Source organism: Thalassophryne amazonica, chromosome 6, assembly GCF_902500255.1.
Source record: "Thalassophryne amazonica chromosome 6, fThaAma1.1, whole genome shotgun sequence".
NCBI classification, from domain to species: domain Eukaryota; kingdom Metazoa; phylum Chordata; class Actinopteri; order Batrachoidiformes; family Batrachoididae; genus Thalassophryne; species Thalassophryne amazonica.
The window spans coordinates 104,282,542-104,305,378 of NC_047108.1; the positions used below are offsets into that span (position 1 = coordinate 104,282,542).

The following is a 22,837-nucleotide window of genomic DNA, read 5'->3' on the forward strand; positions in this document are numbered from 1 at the left end:
TTGCTTGATCAAAATTTTTTCAGAACCTGTGAGGCACATTGAAGTGGACACCATTCGAGAAATTCAGCTGGTTTTCGGTGAAAATTTTAACAGCTGATGAGAGATTATGGAGTGTTACTGTCACTTTAAGGACTTCCCACGGAGCTGGATGTCGCGCAGCGCTCCGAGGCGCCGTCGTCAGCCTGTTTCGAGCTGAAAACCTCCAAATTTAAGCCTCTGTTGACCCAAGACGTCGTGAGAGAACAGAAAACTTTCAGAAGAGGTCGGGATCAGCAGTTTATCTGGACATTCCACTGTTAAAGGAGATTTTGTAATGAAAGCTGTGCGGACGGATTGGCGGTGCCACAGGAAAAACACCTCCGTTGGAAGCCTTAAGGACAAGTTGGAACATGTCCAGCTGTTAAACAATTTCTCAGATACTCACTCAACTGAAAGCCATCACAAGCCGCCTGGTTTTTACAAATGGTTATCAACACGGAGGTGTTTTTCCTGTGGCGGCGCGCCGCGCCGGCTGCCTACCAACACACCAATCCGTCCGCACGTCTTTCATTACAAAATCTCCTTTAACAGTGGAATGTCCGGATAAACTGCTGATCCCGATCTCTTCTGAAAGTTCTCTGTTCTCTCACGATGACACATAGGTTAAAATCAAGCAACAGGAGGTCGAGGACTTTACAGAACACATCAATTCGGTGGACTCCAATATCAAGTTCACACGTGAGGATGCCAGAAACAACCATTTAGCCTTCTTGGACTGTGATGTTACGATTGGAGAGAACAGGCAGCTCCAGACAGAGGTTTACAGAAAACCCACTCACACGGACCAATATCTGCTCTTTGGCTCAAACCACCCCCTTGAACACAAGCTCGGGGTGATCAGGACTCTTCAACACAGAGCCCTACAGGTGCCCACAACTGCAGAGGGAAGGGCTAAAGAGCAACAACTTGTACGGAAAGCCCTCACAGTATGTGGGTACCCACGTTGGTCCCTGGACAAAGTACAGAGGTCCCAGAAAACAAAGAGACCAGATAGACAGGAGACTGAGACAAGAAGAAGAGGAGTGTCTCTCCCTTATTTAGCAGGAGTAGGGGAAAAACTACAGAGGATCTTCAGCCAGCACAAAATCCCAGTTTACTTTAAACCAGTCAACACCTTGAGACAGAAATTAGTTCACCCTAAGGACAGGATCCCTAGTTACAAACAGAGCAATGTAGTGTATCATATCAGATGTCAGGAAAACTGTAATGAACACTACATAGGTGAGACAAAGCAACTTTTACACAAGAGGCTATACCAGCACCGCAGAGAGGTCGCCAGTGGACCTCAGTCTGCAGTTCATCTCCACCTGAAAGACACTAACCACACGTTTGAGGACAAGGAAGTTAAAATCTTAGCCAGAGAGAAGAAATGGTTTGAGAGAGGTGTCAAGGTAGCATTCTTTGTAAAACAGTTGAAACCCAGCCTTAACCGCGGAGCAGGTCTCAGACACGCTTTGTCCCCTGTTTACAATGTGGTACTCAGGTCAAAGCAGTTTCAGTCTTTTGTTCATGGTAATGAGTCATTCACGTCATCAGGAGAGAGTCAAGAGAGCCATCAGCGGAGGCTTCCGTCCTGTCATTAGGAGGGTGCTAACTAGAGCACAATAGGTGCTAATTAGAGTTATTGTTTAGTAACTAGCCTATAGCAGTCAGCCTCTCGGTAGGAGGGGTCTGGTTAGGTTAAAAAACTCCAGCTTTTGTTGGCTTCTGGTTTATTCTTCTCTACAAGAGTCAAGACAGAAGTCAGACCACCAGAGCAAGAATTTTAGCGGAGGAAGCTTCTGTGATTTGAAGCGACACGTCCTCACGTCAAGCAACCCAGTCCAGTCGAAGATTCAAGCTTCTCTACTGTTCTCTCACGACGTCCTGGGTCAACAGAGACTTAAATTTGGAGGTTTTCAGCTCAAAACAGGCTGATGACGGCGCCTCGGAGCGCTGCGCGACGTCCCGCTCTGTGGGAAGTCCTTAAAGCGACAGTAACACTCCATAATCTCTCATCAGCCGTTAAAATTTTCACCGAAAACCAGCTGAATTTCTCGAATGGTGTCCACTTTGATGTGCCTCACAGGTTCTGAAAAAATTTTCATTAAGCAAAGCGCCAGTCTCTCAGCAACTTCTCAGACAAAGGAATTCCGACGGGAGGGGTGGACCACTCCTCACTCAAAGCCTGCCCACAGGCGAATGACGTAACCGACAGGCGTGAAAAAACTCACGCATGCGCACGAGGGTTCAAGGTTGGCTGATGTAATCGCACGTGATTCAAATCCATATAGTTTTTGGAAAAAATAAAAAGGTCGGTTTCTTTTCTAATAGACCTCGTACATGGACAAATCCGTTATATGTATAAAACAATCATCAACCTCCAAACCAACGATATGGTACATACAATTTCCTCCATGAACTGCAGATCATTTGAGTGCTTTTTTCCAACTCTGTGTTGTAAAGTTGGTCATATTTACAGACTTTTCTGCCAAATGCATTTCATCCATGATCGAAATGTAACCAGCGCGTACACTGCAAAAACACTTAAAATATGACAGGAGAGGAAGGACTGAAACCAGAAAAGTGAGAAATCCGATTTAGCAGGCGCACGAGTTCACAGCCACACAGAGGGCTCGGATCTAAAGAGGTTTGGTTCATCACACCCCTAGATATGTGAGACACTCAACACCATATTACAGTGCAGGCAACAAGCAGAATTGTTAATAATCACCGGCCTTGAATTACGCCCTGCCTCGTTTAGGCCCTGTGTCTGAGCACAGTTTGGAAAAAAAAAAAATGGCTGGTCTTTTAATCACGGAAATATGGTACCCACTTTCCTTGAATCTGAGAGTGTCAGTGCTGAACTTCATTTTGTACCTCCGTTACTGAGCAAGTCTAGACTGCTCTGTCTGGTATATGTGAGGGGTTTTAAATGGGAATGCATGACCAAGGGGCGGGACGTTTTGTCCAATGAGACCGAAAATCTGTTACACAAAATCCGATAGATACGGTATTTATTACATGGAGAACAAAACAAACAAACAAACAAAAAAAAAAACAAAAGCATTGGTACTTTTACTTTTTTCCCCAGTGACTGCGAATATCCAGTTTATACGATGACGGTTTAGGTGAGTTTTACTGTATTTGTACTGAACCATACTGTACACAAATGTGACAGTTCGGTGCACAGAACTGTAAACAGAATAAACGGTATTAGTCTGCACAGCATGATCTATACACATGTGCATTTGTTTCCATAAGTCACCAACATTTGATCGAACTGCACTGCTGATGTCCACAGACTGTGTGGCCTTCTGTGCAGGAGGACGGGGCCAATCTCAGCCTGCTCTCTGGCAAACAGAGGAAACAAGGAGTGATCCAGAAACTTTTGAAGCATAAACTAAATAGATTAAAACACCTTCTGAAATACAAACCTAAAAGGGAAAGCGCACTGATACATATTTGCTGTGAATGGATGTGCCCTTATGAAATCCAACGGCACACAAGTATACACAGATGCCACCAACTTATGACAAAAGTTTTGTACAAATTAGTGTAAAATTTCACAGATGAGAGGACCGCCGAATAGTGACACTACGTACAATGACTTCAATTCTGTACAGAATGACACTTTGAGATGCTGTCATTTCTGCAAAACAAACTTAAAAATCAACAAAATATTGAAGGCGGTCTTGCATGATGCATCACATGACATAAAACCAAAAAAACAACAAAACAAAACAAACAAAAAAACCCAAAACAAAACAAAGCACTCAACGCACCGCACAGTAAATTCATCTCAACACAAATGACAACAGATCCAATCCACAAACATTTCATGAAAAAATAAATTTTACAGCTACACTTTGCCTCACACCACTCAATTGGCTGACAGCAGATCTCTGCTGGTCACAGATTAACTGTGTTTTGTATGTGTATTGTATGTAAAAACCAAACTCGTACTGAACCATAATGCCTAAACTCAAATATGAACTGAACTGTGACTCCTGTGTACCGTGACACCCCTACTAATAACATTTTGGAGGAACAGCAGACTTCAACTCAGCCACATGGGGTGTGCAGCCAGTACATTCTGAGTGCCGGTCCCAAGCCCGGATAAATGAGGAGGGTTGCGTCAGGAAGGGCATCCGGCGTAAAACAAGCCAACCGAACTATGCAGACTCAGAATTGAATTCCCATACCGGATCGGTCGCGGCCCGGGTTAACAACGTCCGCCACCGGTGCTATTGCCCAACAGGGTGCCGGTGGAAATTGGGCTACTGCTGGGCGAAGACGACAAAGAAGAGGAGGAAAACGTTGCCATGAACAGTGGGAGAAGAAGAAAACTAGAAGGGTGGAAATGAGAGTGGGGACTTTGAAAAGTGTGTTGGAGGTTAAGCGAGTGTCTGACAGGGTGATGAGTGTGAAGTTGGAAATTGAAGGGGTGATGATGAATATCATCAGTGCATATGCCCCACAGGTTGGTTGTGAGATGAAGGAGAAAGAAGATTTCTGGAGTGTGTTAGATGAGGTGGTGGAGAGTGTGCCCAAGCATGAAAAAGTGGTGATAGGAGCAGACTTCAATGGGCATGTTGGTGAAGGGAACAGAGGTGATGAGGAAGTAATGGGTAGATATGGTATCAAGGATAGGAATGGGGAAGGACAGATGGTAGATGATTTTGCAAAAAGGATGGAAATGGCTGTGGTGAATACCTACTTTAAGAAAAGGGAGGAGCACAGGGTAACATATAAGAGTGGAGGAAGGTGCACACAGGTGGACTACATTCTTTATAGGAGATGCAAGCTAAAAGAAATCACAGACTAAGGTGGTAGCAGGAGAGAGTGTCACTAGACAGCACAGGATGGTTGTTTGTAGGATGACTTTAGAGGTAAAGAAGAAGAAGAGAGAGAGCTCAACAAAGGATCAGATGGTGGAAGCTGAAGGAGGAAGACTGTTGTGTGAAATTTAGCAAGCAGGCGAGAGAAGCACTGGTTGGAGGGGAAGCAATTTTGGACAACTGGAAAAGTACTGCAGATGTGGTGAGGGAGACAGCTAGGACAGTACTGGGTATGACATCTGGACAGTGGAAGGAAGACAAGGAGACTTGGTGGTGGAATGAAGAGGTCCGCGAAAAAGTTTTGGGATAGTCGGAGAGATGAAGAAAGTAGACAGGAGTACAAGGAGATGCGGCGTAAGGCGAAAAGAGAAGTGGCAAAAGCAAAGGAAAAGGCATATTGCGAGCTGTACAAGAAGTTGAATAGTAAGGAAGGAGAAAAGGACTTGTACCGATTGGCAAGACAAAGGGATAGAGCTGGAAAGGATGTGCAGCAGGTTAGGGTGGTAAAAGATGCACATGGTAATGTGCTGACAAGTGAGGAGTGTGTGCTGAGAAGGTGGAGAGAATATTTTGAAGAGTTGATGAATAAAGAAAATGAGCGAGAGAAAAGGCTGGATGATGTGGTGAGAGTAAATCAGGAAGTACAAGAGATTAGCAAGGAAGAAGTGAGGGCTGCTATGAAGAGGATGAAGAGTGGAAAGGCAGTCGGTCTAGATGACATTCCAGTGGAGGCATGGAAATGTCTAGGAGAGATGGCAGTAGAGTTTCTAACCAGATTGTTTAATAAAATCTTGGAAAGTGAGAGCATGCCTGAGGAGTGGAGACGAAGTGTGCTGGTTCCTATTTTCAAGAACAAGGGTGATGTGCAGAGCTGCAGTAACTACAGAGGCATAAAGCTGATCAGCCACAGCATGAAGTTATGGGAAAGAGTAGTAGAAGCTAGGCTTAGAAAACAGGTGAAGATCTGTGAGCAGCAATATGGTTTCATGCCGAGAAAGAGCACTACAGATGCAATGTTTGCTCTGAGAATACTGTTGGAAAAGTACAGAGAAGGACAGAAAGAGTTACGTTGTGTGTTTGTGGACTTGGAAAAAGCTTGTCATAGGGTGCCAAGAGAAGAGTTGTGGTATTGTATGAGGAAGTCTGGAGTGGCAGAGAAGTATGTTAGGGTGCAGGACATGTACAAGAATAGTGTGACAGCAGTGAGATGCGCAGTCGGAATGACAGACTCATTCAAGGTGGAGGTGGGATTACACCAAGGATCAGCTCTGAGTCCTTTCTTGTTTGCAGTGGTTATGGACAGGTTGACGGATGAGATCAGACAGGAGTCCCCATGGACTATGATGTTTGCAGATGACATTGTGATCTGTAGTGAGAGTAGAGAGCAAGTTGAGTCTAGTCTGGAGAAGTGGAGATATGCTTTGGAGAGAAGGGGAATGAAAGTCAGTAGAAGCAAGACTGAGTACATGTGTGTGAATGGGAGGGAGCCCAGTGGAATAGTGCAGTTACAAGGAGTAGAAGTGGTGAAAGTAGATGAGTTTAAATATTTGGGGTCAACTGTTCAAAGTAATGGAGAGTGTGGTAAAGAGGTGAAGAAGAGAGTGCAGGCAGGGTGGAGTGGATGGAGAAAGGTGGCAGGAGTGATTTGTGACCGAAGAATATCAGCAAGAGTGAAGGGGAAAGTTTACAAGACAGTAGTGAGACCAGCTATGTTGTATGGTTTAGAGACAGTGGCACTAACAAAAAGACAGGAGGTAGAGCTGGAGGTGGCAGAGCTGAAGATGTTGAGGTTCTCTTTGGGAGTGACAAGAATGGACAAGATTAGGAATGAACATATCAGAGGGACAGCTCAGGTGGGACGGTTTGGAGACAAAGTCAGAGAGGTGAGATTGAGATGGTTTGGACATGTGCAGAGGAGGGACCCAGGGTATATAGGGAGAAGGATGCTGAGGATGGAGCCACCAGGCAGGAGGAGAAGAGGGAGACCAAAGAGGAGGTTCATGGATGTGCTGAGAGAGGACATGCAGGTGCTTGGTGTGACAGAGGAAGATACAGAGGACAGGGTGAGATGGAAACGATTGATCTGCTGTGGCGACCCCTAACGGAACAGCCGAAAGACAAAGAAGAAGAAGAAGAAGCAGACTTCAGATTTGAATTTGATGTCTTTAGAAGAAAAGGAAAGACAAGCTGTCCCACCTGCTGAAGGCTTGGGAGGCAGCAGAGTAGTGCAGGGGGGTGCAGCCTGTTTGGTCAGGCTCATTAACCTCAGCGCCAGCGCTCACAAGGGTCACAGTGCACTGGTACCTCCCATTAGCAGCCGCATAGTGCAATGGCGTCCTATAGAAACAATGCAAGGGGTCAGAACAAACCAGGGTTTAAAGTATTTTTTTAATGATACAGAGAAGACTTTTTCAAAACATTTTACAGCATCAGAAAGAAGAAAAAGAGAAGAAGAATAACATTTTGCCCAAGATGCTAATCAAGAAATGATCACCAGATTCTCACCTTCCCATTATGTCCCTCTTATTCAAATCGGTACCACTGCTTAAGAGCAAGTTCAAACATTCAACATTTCTGCAAGAAAAGACAATACGAGGGAAATTTAGTTTTCATAAGAGCCCCAGAGTCATCCTAAAATTCTAGCTCCAAAGGAGATTTCACATCTTACCCTCCAGAGGCAGCAGCGTGTAGACAGGTCCTCCCAAAGTTGTCAGGGGTGTTTATGTCAAACCCAGCTGATAGTACATGCTCCTTACTCATAGATGAAACTATACTATACAGCTGACCTGTAGGACAATGAAAAAACAATGAGTAATAGGTAACTGGATCCAGAGACCGAATGTTCAGGAACTCTGACAGCACACATTCATACAACAAACACAAACCTGAGGAGAGTAACTTGCGACAACAGTCTGAAAACCCGTACAGCACAGCTAAGTGCAAAGGAAACATTCCATGGATCCCACGTCTGGAAAAGCAAGATTTTAGAAACACGGGATTAAATTTAAACAACAATTCAATGTGTAATTTTTGTGTGGGTTTTTGTGTATATAATGTGACAATCAATGTATTAAGGGTCATAGTGTACTGTACATAACAGCCAATTAATACACATTAATGAGCAATAGTGCTTCTCATACCTAGCCGTGTCTGCTCCGTTGGTCATCAGAGTGCTGATCAGCAGTTCATGCCCGTACTTAGCAGCAACGTGGAGGGGGGTATTGCCATACTTATCCACACAATCAATTTCACCACCTGATGTACAGCAAGGCAAAGAGAGCACACACCCATTAGCATGAGAGTAAAGCCTGCGCTAACATATCACCAAAGATCAGTCAGATAGTGCCATCACTTTACCATTTTGAATAAGAATCTGAGACCGTGTGAAGCGTCCGTGAATGGCTGCCATGTGCAGGGGGCTTTTTCCTTCTTTGCTCTGTATGAAAAAAAAAAACCCACCACCAACAACAACTCAAACTCTGCATATTTTTTAATTTCTACTACAGAGTCGGAGTATATCAACTTGTGAATTAAGAGGTTATAGCATCTGTGAATAAGCGTCAAAATTGATTTCTGCCAATTAAAGGTGGACAAACAATAATAAACATGTTACATTTTCAGTGGAGTATATCTCAGTCTGCTGTTCTTCTTTTGAAACTCCATCTGCTGTTAGTACCTTAAGAACCCCCCTCCCCCCCCCTTTTAGATTTATAATGTGTAGTTGAAGTAAATGTTTTCACAGCTTTAAGTAACATCTTATCAAGGAAACTGAGGGTGTTTTTTTTTTCTTGGGGGTGGCAACAGGGGACACTGGCCCTTGATGCATCTTCAAGTATACTAAGTTTGTGCCACATTCTCAATTTTCTGTCTAATTTTATCTGACATTTAACAGGTGTGTGCACACCTGTCAGTCATTTGGAGGAGGCAAGTGAATTTGTTTACACAAATTAGTGACCGGAGAAATATGTCAGTTCAAATGCTTCAACAGCAGGGGTGTCACAGATCGAAAAACCCACTGTTTGGTTCAGATATTTCGAACCCACGGATCGGATGTGCTGTGAACCGAGGGTGACGTTCCATACAACTCAGCTATGATCCGTCACTCCAATACTCACAAGTGATCTAACAATGATATTAAAGCACAAACTGGCAGACATTTGCACTGCACTCTGGTCACAGAAGCAGGTTTAATGTTCATGGAGATCACATGACACGTGCCTCTCGTGTATGTCAGGGGAGTGGCGCAAGTGAGAGATTGGCATACAGAGCAGAGCAGACTGATGACAGATAAGCTGTTTATTACACATGTATTTGAATGTCAGGTTGTTCCACCACCACACAATTATGTCTTTGTTATGGTCGGTCTCTGCCTGGATGAAGAATTGTTCATTTTTGCATTGCGCCCATCTGGATCTTTTAATCATGGTTTACCATGAAACCTGTATTCCTAGTCGACATCACATGATGGATAACTGCTGGCAACACAATGGTATATACGCTAGTGAAATCTGCATTGCACCTCTCCAAGCATCACAAATTATATGAGCCTAATTTGAAAAGTATTGCTAGCACACTTTTTATAAATTCAGCTAGACAAATTTAATTTAATATGCAGAAATAAGGCATGGGCCAGTATGAGATTTGGATGGTATGATAACTGTGGGCAAAAATACCGCAGTTTCATGGTATTACGTATAGCTTTAAAATGTGCTTTAACAACATTATGGCTAGCTGCATATGAAGCGCGTGTGATTCAGGCGCATTAATTGACGCGATGTCTACGAGCACAAAACCACTGATAACTTTAGGGAAAATATCAAAATAATAGTCTCTCTTTTAGAAATGTAGCATCTGCACCGTGGGAAACATGACTTACTTGCTTATGTGGCTAGAATAAGGTCCGGAACTCCGGATGCTCAATACTTGGCCCAGCTTCACCAACAAAGTGCTTGGAATAGATGTATCTGTCCTTCTTGACATGTTTGTGGGAGAAATTTGGTCAACCACAAGCACGACTCGAGACCATCTCTTGTACTTCTCAATGGTTTCAAAGATGGGATAAAGTTTACTCATCCATGTAATCCTCCGCGTCCGACACAGGCCATAGCTATGGTGCTTTGTTGCCACCGTTTTGGCTTGAAGGGCTATTCCGCAGAAAATAAAACGAAAAAGCTGACTTGGTCCTATTAGACAGAGGGAAAAGTTCAGTGCAGGCTTCGCCTCCTTCAGTCATGATGCAGAGCTAGCTAACATTAGCTGCCTGTTTGTAAACAGAGACAGAGGTGCGCGCCAGGGGGAAGGGCAGCAGTGGCTGCCTCCGCTCTGCCTGGCAAGAATTCTCATAACCCACTCATACCGTAGGGACGGCTTAATGGAAAATTTTTGTGGTTTTGATACCGTGGCTTTTTCATACCGCGGTATACCATGAAACCGGTTATCGACCCATGTCCAGCAGAAATATAATTAAAAGTAAAGAAATAAATGCACAACCAATTACATAAACCGAATGTGAAATAAATAAAAATCAGTTTAGTAATTTCTGCTATAAACCCTGCCCCCTTTGGTCACGTTTATAGTAAAATAAAACAACTGAACATTTTTACTTGCAGGTGAACATACATCAATATGATCAACCTGTAGTTAGTAATAATAGAAACAAAAGCTTTGAGCTAAAGTATATTAAATCAACCTAAGCAATATTTATAAAAATATTTAGATTTTGGGAATCCAGATTCCATCTGATACCTGCTGGTTGACATCTGCACCATTGTTGACCAACAACTCCAGACACAGGGCACCATTGGTGGACACAGCAGCCAGGTGTAGAGGGGTGAAGCCGGTCTTGTTGGGCTGGTTAACATTGGCCCCATGATTTACCAGCTCAGTTGCTACAGCCTCCTGGCCCATGTAGCACGCCACATGGAGAGCAGTGTTGCCAAAGCCATTGGGCTCATCGATCTGAGATTAAAACACACATAGAAACATTTCCACTGTGACTGAAGGGCATTTTTTAACATGTTCTCCAATATATAGAAGTAATACCTAACCTAGATAGAAGTAATGTTTAACTTAATAGAAGACATGAGGTTAAACATATCCGAGCATGCCTCAACCCAGCCACTACACCCTGCTATTGAGGTGGGCGCCATTACTGAGGTATTACCTATATTTACAGAATTTGAGAGTATCTCTCTAGGCATGCTGACAAAACTCGTAACGTCAACAAAAAGAGCAACCTGTTTATTTGATCCTATACCAACAAAACTGTTTAAGGACCTGTGGCCCACTCTTGGGCCGACCGTGCTGGAAATGATTAATCTTTAACTTCTGGATCTGTTCCTAAATGTTTCAAATCTGCAGTGATTAAACCATTACTTAAGAAACCTAATCTTGACCCTAGTGTACTGAAAAACTATTGCCCGTTATCAAATCTATCATTTTGCTCTAAAATTCTGGTAAAAGTGGTGTCACGGCAGCTCGTGGACTATCTTACCGAGAATAATCTTCAACCCACTGCAGTCTGCTTTTAGAAAATATCATTCCACAGAGACGGCTCTCAGTAAAGTGGTGAATGATCTTCTGTTTGCAATGGATTCGGACACCACTACAGTTCTGATGCTGTTAGATCTCAGTGCTGCATTTGATATAGTGGATCATCATATTCTACTTGATAGGCTGGAAAATCATTTTGGGATTACTGGGAGTGCCCTTGCATGGCTGACATCATACTTGACCAGTCGTTCTCACTATGTTTTGTACAGTAACACTACCTCTAACTGTAGCGACATAAAATTTGGGGTTCCACAGGGGTCCGTCTTAGGCCCCCCTGCTTTTCCCTTTATATAGTTATACATCCCGATAACTGCTGATAATCTCATTCACATAAAATCCTTAGAAGATTGCCTTGCATCAGTGAGAAGTTGGATGTCTAGAAATGTCCTACTTTTAAATTCTTATAAGACTGAAATGATGGTTCTTGGTCCAGTGGCATCAATTTGACCAGTTAACGCTCAGCCTAGGCTCATGTGTCATACATCACACTGACAAAGTGAAGAACCTTTGGGTAATTTTTGAGCCTACATTGTCCTTTGACCTCCACATTAGAAATATTAAGAGGACTGCTTTCTTCCACCTGCGAAATATAGCAAAGATTCGTCCCATCCTGTCTATGGCTGATGCTGAGACCCTGATCCATGCATTTATCTCTTCTAGACTGGACTACTGCAATGTTCTATTTTCTGGTTTACCGCAGTCCAGCATTAGGGCTCAAAATGCTGAAGCCAGACTTTTGACATGAAGCAGAAAGTTTGACCACATTACACCCATTTTGGCATCCCTTCACTGGCTTTCTGTCCCAGTGAGATCAGATTTTAAGGTTCTGCTACTAGTCTATAAAATTGTTCACAACCTGGCACCTCCTTATCTAGCTGACCTAATTAAACCTTATGTACCGGCCCGGGCTTTGCGTTCTCAGGGTGCAGGACTACTTTGTGTCCCTAGCGTGAATAAAAAGTATGCGGGTCATAGAGCTTTCTCTTATCGTGCCTTTGTTCTGTGGAATGATCTCCCTGCATCAATAAAACAGTCAGATTCTGTGGAGATTTTCAAGCATAGACTTAAGATGCACTTATTTCCCTTTTGTATGGCTAGCATACTGGCATAGTATAGTTCTGCACTTTTTATACTTTTAATTATTTTATCAGGAAACGGAGCATGCCGCAGCCTCAACTTTACCTAAATTCTGGGTCTTTTAGTGAAGCTTAGGGCTAGTGGCCGGTGATCACCTTCGTAGTTCTTGTTGTTTGATGCTGGCAAATTATACTGTATTTCTTGCCTTTCTGATGCCTGATTCTGTTTTTTTTTCCTCTCTGTTTAAGGTGCAGCTCCATCCAGAGATGTGTGGGGTATTTGTGCTGAAAACCCCCCTGTCCTGTGCACCAACAGCATTTCTTGTATATTTGTATTGTGAATTGTTCTGTAATTTGTGTCTGTAGCATGGCCCAAGCAGGGGGTCACCCTTTTGGGTGTGGTCTGCTTGGGGTTTCTTCCTCAGGGGAGATTTTCCTTACCACTGCTGCTCTGGGGGTTGGTGGGGTTAGACCTTACTTGTGTAAAGTGCCTTGGGACAACTCTGCTGTGATTTGGCGCTATATAATTGCAAATAAATTGAAAAAAAAAAAAAAAAAAAAAAAAAAAGATTATATATATATATATATATATATATATATATATATATATATATATATATATATATATATATATATATAATATATATATATATATATACACACACACACACAACCCCTGGCAGAAATTATGGAATCACTGGCCTCGGAGGATGTTCATTCAGTTGTTTAATTTTGTAGAAAAAAAGCAGATCACAGACATGACACAAAACTAAAGTCATTTCAAATGGCAACTTTCTGGCTTTAAGAAACACTATAAGAAATCAGGAAAAAAAATTGTGGCAGTCAGTAACGGTTACTTTTTTAGACCAAGCAGAGGGAAAAAAAAAAAAAAATATGGAATCACTCAATTCTGAGGAATAAATTATGGAATCATGAAAAACAAAAGAATGCTCCAAGAGTGACAAACAGTACTCTTCATCAATCTGGCTCCAACTTTCTCTGATTGCTGTTGCCAGATCAGCTTTGCAGGTTGGAGCCTTGTCATGGACCATTTTCTTCAACTTCCACCAAAGATTTTCAATTGGATTAAGATCCGGACTATTTGCAGGCCATGACATTGACCCTATGTGTCTTTTTGCAAGGAATGTTTTCACAGTTTTTGCTCTATGGCAAGATGCATTATCATCTTGAAAAATGATATCATCCCCAAAAAGCCTTTCAATTGATGTGATAAGAAAAGTGTCCAAAAATATCAACGTAAACTTGTGCATTTATTGATGATGTAATGACAGCCATCTCCCCAGTGCCTTTACCTGACATGCAGCCCCATATCGTCAATGACTTTGGAAATTTACATGTTCTCTTCAGGCAGTCATCTTTATAAATCTCATTGGAACGGCACCAAACAAAAGTTCCAGCATCATCACCTTGCCCAATGCAGATTCGAGATTCATCACTGAATATGACTTTCTTCCAGTCATCCACAGTCCACGATTGCTTTTCCTTAGCCCATTGTAACCATGTTTTTTTCTGTTTAGGTGTTAATGATGGCTTTCGTTTAGCTTTTCTGTATGTAAATCCCATTTCCTTTAGGCAGTTTCTTACAGTTCGGTCACAGACGTTGACTCCAGTTTCCTCCCATTCGTTCCTCATTTGTTTTGTTGTGCATTTTCGATTTTTGAGACATATTGCTTTAAGATTTCTGTCTTGACGCTTTGATGTCTTCCTTGGTCTACCAGTATGTTTGCCTTTAACAACCTTCCCATGTTGTTTGTATTTGGTCCAGAGTTTAGACACAGCTGACTGTGAACAACCAACATCTTTTGCAACACTGCGTGATTTACCCTCTTTTAAGAGTTTGAGAATCCTCTCCTTTGTTTCAATTGACATCTCTCGTGTTGGAGCCATGATTCATGTCAGTCCACTTGGTGCAACAGCTCTCCAAGGTGTGATCACTCCTTTTTAGATGCAGACTAATGAGCAGATCTGATTTGATGCAGCTGTTAGTTTTGGGGATGAAAATTTACAGGGTGATTCCATAATTTATTCCTCAGAATTGAGTGATTCCATATTTTTTTTCCCTCTGCTTGGTCTAAAAAAGTAACCATTACTGACTGCCACAATCTTTTTTTCTTGATTTCTTATAGTGTTTCTTAAAGCCACAAAGTTGCCATTTGAAATGACTTTAGTTTTGTGTCATGTCTGTGATCTGCTTTTTTTTCTACAAAATTAAACAACTGAATGAACATCCTCCGAGGCCGGTGATTCCATAATTTTTACCAGGGGTTGTAGAACAACAACAAAAACAGAGTCCATTATAAAGGTAAAAGACATGCAGTTATTGGTGCAACAGGAAGGACACCCTGATTCCATAATTATTGCCAGGGGTTGTGTATATATATATATATGTATATATATATATATATATATATATATATATATATATATGCACACACACACACGAGGTCTGTTAGAAAACTATCCGACCTTTTAATTTTTTTAAAAAACTATATGGATTTGAATCGTGCACTTGCATCAGCTAAGCTTGGACCTTTGTGTGCATGCGTGAGTTTTTTCACGCCTGTCAGTTGCGTCAATTGCCTGTGGGCAGGCTTTGAGTGAGCACTGGTCCACCCCCCTCGTCGGATTTTTATTGTCAGGGAAATGGCTGAGCGATTGGAGCATAGCTGAATCAAATTTTTCCAGAAACTGTGAGAGACAGCCAGGTGGAAACCATTCGGAAGATTCAGACGGCTTTCGGTGGGGATACTCTGGGTGTCATACAGATTAAGGAGCGTTACAACCAGATTAAAGACGGCCCACAGGCGAATGACGCAACCGATAGGCGTGAAAAAACTCACCCATGCGCACGAAGGTTCAAGCTTGGCTGATGCAAGCGCACAAGATTCAAATCCATATAGTTTTTAAAAAAAAATAAAAAGGTCGGATAGTTTTCTAACAGACCTCATATATATATATATATATATACGAGGTCTATTAGAAAAGTATCCGACCTTATTATTTTTTTCAAAAACCATATGGATTTGAATCACGTGTGATTACATCAGACATGCTTGAACCCTCGTGGGCATGCGAGAGTTTTTTCACGCCTGTCGGTTACGTCATTCGCCTGTGGGCAGTCTGAGTGAGGAGTCGTCCACCCGCTCGTCGATTTTTTTCATTGTTTAGGAATGGCTCAGAGACTGTTGCTTTGTTTGATAAAAATTTTTTCAAAACTGTAAGGCACAACTGAGTGGACACCATTCAATAAATTCAGCTGGTTTTCGGTAAAAATTTTAACGGCTGATGAGAGATTTTGGTCTGGTAGTGTCGCTTTAAGGACGGTCCACGGCGCCTGACGGCGATCTGCGCTTCAAGGCGGCAGCGTCTCGCCGTTTCAAGTTGAAAACTTCCACATTTCAGGCTCTGTTGACGCAGTAAGTCGTCAGAGAACAGAGAACTTTCAGAAGAAGTCGGCATGAGGAGTTTATTCGGACATTCCATTGTTAACGGTCATTTTGTAATGAAAGAACGTGCGGGCAGAGTCGCATGTCGGGCTGGACCCGACCGCGGGGGGCCGCGGCAGGAAAAACACCTCCGTTGGAAATCTTAACGGGCAAGTTGGAACATGCCCAAGCTGTTAAACAATTTCTCAGTTACTCACTTGTTGAAAGCCATTAAAAGCCGCCTGAATTCTACAAATGGTTTTCAACACGGAGGTGTTTTTCCTGTCGCGGCGCACACAGATTTGCCGAGTCGTCACGGAAACGACTCGGCGAATTTGCGCGTACGTCTTTCATTAAAAAATGTCCTTAAACAGTGGAATGTCCACATAAATTCCTCATGCCGGCCTCTTCTGAATCTTCTCTGTTCTCTCACGATGTCCTGGGTGAATTAAGCCTTAAATTAGGATGTTTTCAGCTCGAAACAGGCCGACGACAGCGCCTGGAAGCGCTGCAGGACGTCCCGCTCCGTGGGAAGTCCTTACACCGACAGAAACACCCCATAATCTCTCATCAGCCGTTAAACTTTTCACAGAAAACCAGCTTAATTTCTCGAATAGTGTCCACTCGGATATTCCTCACAGGTCCAGAAAAAATGTTGATAAAGCAACGCGCGCCGTCTCGAGCAGCGTGTGAAACAAAGGAATTCAGCCGAGAGGGCGGGACCACATCTCACTCAAGGCCTGCCCACAGGGAAATGACGTCACCGACACGCGTGAAAAAACTCACGCATGCGCACGAGGGTTCAAGCATGATTGGTGTAATCGCATGTCATTCAAATCCATATAGTAAAAAAAAAATAAATAAAAGGGTCGGTTTATTATCTAAGAGACCTCGTATATATATATATATATATATATATATATATATAGCCAGCATAACCTAGTTACTTCAATTAAAGAAAAACTGTTTCTCCACTACAAAAACCACTGACCTCTGCCCCCATCCTCAGCAAGTACTTAACAATTTCAATGTGACCACTTGCTGCAGCAGCATGGAGAGGCGTGTAACCCTGCTTATCCTTGCAGTTCTTGTCTGCACTGCGGGACACCAACAACTTCACAACATCCACATGTCCTGTGGGTCAAATAAGAACAGACAATATGACGGGGAAGACCCTAGTATATTAATTAATTCTGTTAATGCTATAGCAGTAAAGCATCCAAATGGAGTTGCTCCTGTGGTGCATCATGGGAAGAATGTAAAACTTGTTTTACCCAAGTAGGCAGCACAATGAATTGGCTGCCTCTCCTTCTTATCGATGGCACTCAGATTGGCTCCTTTGTTCAGAAGCAGCTTCACCATCTAGAAGAAAAACGATTAAAGACAACTGCAGGCATGCCCATCATAAAATTTATCATCATATTAACAACATTACCTCAATAAGTTGAACTGAAACTGAAGGAAAATAAACAAGAAAGATGTTTTGTCCTGTGCCTCACCTCCTGGAACCCACTCTGAGCTGCATGGTGCAGGGCAGTTCTGCCAGTGCGATCTGCCATGTTCAGGTTGCTCAGTTGGGTTAGCAGAGCCTCTGTGCAGCGTGTGGCACGGTTGGCACAGGCCACATGAAGCGGTGTCTGCCAGAACTTGTCTCGTGCATTTGCCTCTGCTCCGCGCCGCAGCAGCAGACTCACTGCTCTCTGGGCAGAAAGAAGCAAATGTGAGTTTACAGGACATATACCCATGGTCTGCTGTGAAATTCCTTGTCAGTACAAACTGTTTGTGCATGAATTAAAATGTAATGCATATGGGAATTGTTGCAACAGCAGCAAGCAATTAGTTTGATGTTTGTTACTTACCTCATTCCTTGAAGCAGCCGCCCTGTGCAGTGGCGTCAACCACACATGGTCTTTAGCATTTACATTGGCCCCTAGCAGGCAAAGAAATCAATCGGTCATTAGAGTAAAACCAAATGTGTCAAATGGGGGAAAAACAATAATGAAGGAGGGAAAAACCCACAGTGAACACAATGCCAGTTAATCATGCAGTGCTAACACAAATGCTGCCTTCAAAGGAGGACGTTCGCAGATGGTCGCCTGACTGTCGTCTCCTCATAACTGCATGGTCAATAATGTGCTGAGTGGGCAGTCAAAGCATTTAATATACACAATACCACATAGGACATCTGGAAAGCGACAGCCCTCTTCATTCAAAGTGAAATAAACAAATAAAAGACAACTATACAATTCAATTTATTTCGTTTATGTAGCGCCAAATCACAACAAAGCTGCCTCAGGGCATTTCACACCAGTAAGGTCTAACCCTACCAACTATGAAATAAACTATACCAACTGTGAAATAAATCATAAAAAGCCTCGCTGTCTCAGTCTTTTCTCTCTACTCTCGATGCAAACTGTGCATGTTCACTAAGAAGAACCCCCACCTCCACTTTTTCCTATTTGACATAAATTTGGACTTCATATAAACACACATGGTGTTACGATGAGAAATGCGAAGGACAGCTAACAATTTAACCTTACTGAATGCACAACATTAAAATTAGAGAAGCAAGTACATCAGTGTGTTTACATTTATTCATGATTTTATACAATGTGCAAATACATGAGAGCAGAGGTGGAATGAAGTCACTGTCAAGTCCTGAATCGGCAAGTCTTAAGTCAAAAATCACAACTCAAGTCTCAAGTCAGCTTGCACCAACTGGTGGTCACTATGACTTGAGACTTGCCGATTCATGAGTTGACAGTGACTTGCTGGTGACTTCGTCCAACCTCAGCAAGAGAGTGTGTACTTACACAGGAAAAAAAAGAGAGAAAATGACTATCTGCTCATGTCTATCAGTTTGATGCTCAAGTCAAATATATTGGTGTCTCATTCTTAGGTTACCAGCAGACTTTTTCTAAACCATAAAACTGGAAAGGAGAAGGTGAAACCATCTTTTTGTCTCTCCTTGGTGCACCTGGCTTTAGTTCATTCTGGCACACACCTGCAGTTAAGGGGCACGCTGCGAATGTCTTAAAACGCTGTGTTCACTGCTGCCATAAAGGTTCAACAGACAATTTCCAGATTCATCCAACACCGTAATCATGCTGGGAATGAAAAGGTGCGCACCCCCCCCAACCCCCCCAAAAGTATAAAACCATTTCAGGATTTTACGTGTATCCACATTTGAGCATTAAAACAAACAGGAAAAGGATCAGCTGGTACAAGTTTTTAATCTTTTACTGATCAATATTATGCTTTGCAAATCAGCTGCCACAAACACAATGTGTCTGACATGTCTATATTTTTATGTCAAATATCAAACACAACCAGTATGGCAATTTTAAGCAGTATAAGAAGCACATGTTCATTAAGGTGGTCCTTATTTTCCTAAGATTTGAAATTTAATACTCTGACCCCAGTTGATGAAAAAACATGCTGCGTAAAACTTTGTTTGTATAAATTCATTTTTAGAGGTAGCTCAAAAGCATTGAAATTTTGCCATTTTCATGCTATATAATGCTATACTAACTAAAGCTTGAAAATCACCCATGGAGGCAACCTTAAATTTCTAAGTGAGCGTGAGGAGGATTCATCAGAACTTTTGATATGTTGTTTAGGATGGGTTGGGGCACCATTAAGCTTTAGTTTGTATAGTGTTATATTGCAGAAAATAGAAAAACTCCAATGCTTTGAACTACCGCTAAAAATTAAGTTACTCACTTATCACTCATCTTCAACCACTTTACCGGGTTCGGGTCGTGGGGGCAACAGCTCCAGCAGGGGACCCCACACTTCCCTTTCACATGCCACATTGACCACCTCTGACTGGGGGATCCCGAGGCGTTCCCAGGTGAGTGTGGAAATATAATCTTTCAACCTTGTCCTGAGTCTTCCCCAGGATCTCCTCCCAGATGGACGTGCCTGGAACACCTCCCTAGGGAGGTGCCCAGGAGCCATCCTTACCAGATGCCCGAACCACCTCAGCTGGCTCCTTTCAATGTGAAGGAGCAGCGACTCTACTCCAAGCTCCCCATGGATGACCGAACATCTCACCCTATCTCTAAGGGAGACACCAGCCACCATCCTGAGGAAGCCCATTTCGGCTGCTTGTACCCGCAATCTAGTTCTTTCGGTCATGTCCCAACCCTCATGACCATAGGTGAGCGTAGGAATGAAGTTTGACCAGTAGATTAAGAAATTCTCCTTTTGGGTCAGCTCCCTTTTCATCACAACAGTACGATAGAGCGAATGCAATACCGCCCCTGCTGTGTCGATTCTCCGGCCAATCTCACGCACCATCGTCCCCTTACTTGTGAACAAGACCCCGAGGTACTTGAACTCCTTTACTTGGGGCAAGGCCGTATTCCCGACCCGGAGTAGGCAATCCATCGGTTTCCTGCTGAGAACCATGGCCTCAGATTTAGAGATGCTGATCTTCACCCCAGCTGCTTCACACTCGGCTGCGAACCAATCCAGTGAGTGTTGGAGGTCACAGGCCGATGAAGTAAACAAGACCACATCATCTGCAAAAAGCAGTGATGAGGCCCTGAGCCCACCAAACTGGAAACCCTCCTCCCCCCCGACTACACCTCAAAATCCTGTCCATGAATATCACAAACATGATTGGTGACAAGGCGCAGCCCTGGTGGAGGCCAACCTAGACCGGAAACGAGTCCGACTTACTCCCAAGCACCCGAACACAGCTCTCGCTTTACGAGTAGAGATTGGATGTCCCTGAGAAGGGACCCCTTCACTCCATACTCCCGCAGCACCCCCCACAGTATCTCCTGGGGTACCCGATCATACGCCTTCTCCAAGTCCACAAAACACATGTAGACTGGATGGGCATACTCCCGGGCACCCTCCAGGAACCCTGTGAGAGTAAAGAGCTGGTTGGTTGTTCCACGACCAGGATGGAACCTGCATTGTTCCTCTTCAATCAGAGGTTCGACTATTGGCCGAACCCTCCTTTCCAGCACCTTGGAGGAGACTTTACCAGGGAGGCTGAGTACTGTGATGCCCCCGTAGTTGGCACACATTCTCTGGTCCCCCTTTTTAAATATGGGAACCATCACCCCAGTTTGCCACTCCTTAAGCACTGTCCCAGACATCAACGCAATGTTGAAGAGACGTCTCATCCAAGACAATCCCTCCACACTTAGAGCCTTCAGCATTTCTGGATGGATCTCATCAACCCCTGGGGCCTTGCCACTACTGAGTTGTTTGACAACCTCAGTGACTTCCACCAGGGAAATTGATGAAAATCCTCCATCAGCTTCCAGCTCTGCCCCTACTACAGCTCTGGTCTGATACAGGAGTTCCTCAAAGTGTTCCTTCCAGTGCCAGATTACATCCTCAGTTGAGGTCAACAAAGTCCCATCCTTACTGTAGACAGCTTGGATGGTTCACCGTTTTCCCCCCCTGAGGTGCCTCACGGTCTGCCAGAAGCACTTTGGTGCCGACCGAAAGTCCTTTTCCATGGTTGCTCCGAACTCCTCCCACACCCGCTGCTTTGCCTCCCTCACAGCAGAGGCCGCTGGCCTTCGGGCCTGTCGGTACCTTGCAACTGCCTCTGGAGACCTCCGAGATAACATATCCCGGAAGGACCCCTTCTTCAGTCGGACAGCTTCCCTGACCACCGGTGTCCACCACGGTGTTCGAGGATTGTCGCCCCTTGAGGCACCTAAGACCTGCAGGCCACAGCTCCCCGCTGCAGCTTCAGCAATGGAAGCTTTTAAACATTGCCCATTCTGGTTCAATGCCCCCAACCTCTACAGGGATGCTAGAGAAGCTGTGCCAGAGGTGTGAGTTGAAGATCTGTTGGAGAGTGGGCTCCTCCAGACGTTCCCAGTTCACCCGCACTGTCCGTTTGGGCTTACCAGGTCTGTCGAAAGTCCTCCTCCACCCTCTGATCCAACTCATCACCAGATGGTGATCAGTTGACAGCTCGGCCCTCTCGTCACCCGAGTGTCCAGAACATAAGGCCTCAAATCAGATGATACGATCACAAAATCGATCTTTGGCCTAGGGTGCTCTGGTACCATGTACACTTATGAGCATCCTTATGTTTGAAGATGGTGTTCATTATGGACAGTCCGTGACTAGCACAGAAGTCCAATAACAAACAACCATTCGGGTTTGGATCAGGGAGGCCGTTCCTCCCAATCAAACCTCTCCAGGTATCTCTGTCATTGCTCACGTGTGCGTTGAAGTCCCCCACCGGACCCCATACAGGACTCCACTCAGGGACTCCAACAAGGCCAAATACTCCAAAATGCTGTTTGGTGCATACGCACAAATAACAGTCACAGTTTCCCCCCCCACCACCCAAAGATACAGGGAGGCGACCCTCTTGTTTACTGGGGTAAACTCCAACGTCACAGCGCTCAGCTGGGGCTCGTGAGTATCCCCATACCTGCCCAGCGCCTCACTCCCTGGGCAACTCCAGAGAAAAATAAGATCTAACCCCTATCAAGGAGAGTGGTTCCGGAGCTGAAGCTGTGCGTGGAGGCGAGGCCCACCAGATTTAACTGGTATCGCCCCACCTCCTGCACAAGCTCTGGTTCCTTCCCCCACAGCGAGGTGACGTTCCACATCCCCATAGCTAGCACCTGCCACCCGGGTTTGGTCCGTCGAGGCCCTCGACTTTCACTTCCACCCAAGGGACAGTGCACTGACACCAACGGTTCCCCCTGCGGATGGTGAGCCCACAGGGTGGAGATGGAAGGTCCACGTTGCCTTTTCAGGCTGTACCCAACTGAGCTCCGCGGCAAGCCCAGCCACCAGGTGCTCACTGACGTGCCCTACATCCATGCCTGGCTCCAGATGAGGGCCCCGGGCTTCCTCTGGGCCGGGTCACATTTCCTCTCCCTCGTTCTATCATGGTGTCTTGTGGACCATT

The 22,837-nt window shown here is 44.1% G+C and overlaps 1 protein-coding gene across 1 annotated transcript in view; it reads right to left on the minus strand.

The window, feature by feature from the left end:
• The window catches only part of ankrd52a (ankyrin repeat domain 52a), a 36,335-nt gene that overhangs the window by 11,068 nt on the left and 2,430 nt on the right, over nt 1-22,837 (minus strand). Inside the window, exons 4-14 of the mRNA XM_034173077.1 lie at nt 17,793-17,863; nt 17,433-17,633; nt 17,208-17,295; nt 16,925-17,067; nt 10,605-10,817; nt 8,217-8,295; nt 8,000-8,114; nt 7,745-7,827; nt 7,528-7,645; nt 7,365-7,433; nt 7,056-7,196 (exon numbers count right to left, since the gene is read on the minus strand). Of these exons, the coding sequence (XP_034028968.1) occupies nt 7,056-7,196; nt 7,365-7,433; nt 7,528-7,645; nt 7,745-7,827; nt 8,000-8,114; nt 8,217-8,295; nt 10,605-10,817; nt 16,925-17,067; nt 17,208-17,295; nt 17,433-17,633; nt 17,793-17,863 (1,321 nt within the window). The remainder of the gene's footprint in view (nt 1-7,055; nt 7,197-7,364; nt 7,434-7,527; nt 7,646-7,744; nt 7,828-7,999; nt 8,115-8,216; nt 8,296-10,604; nt 10,818-16,924; nt 17,068-17,207; nt 17,296-17,432; nt 17,634-17,792; nt 17,864-22,837) is intronic.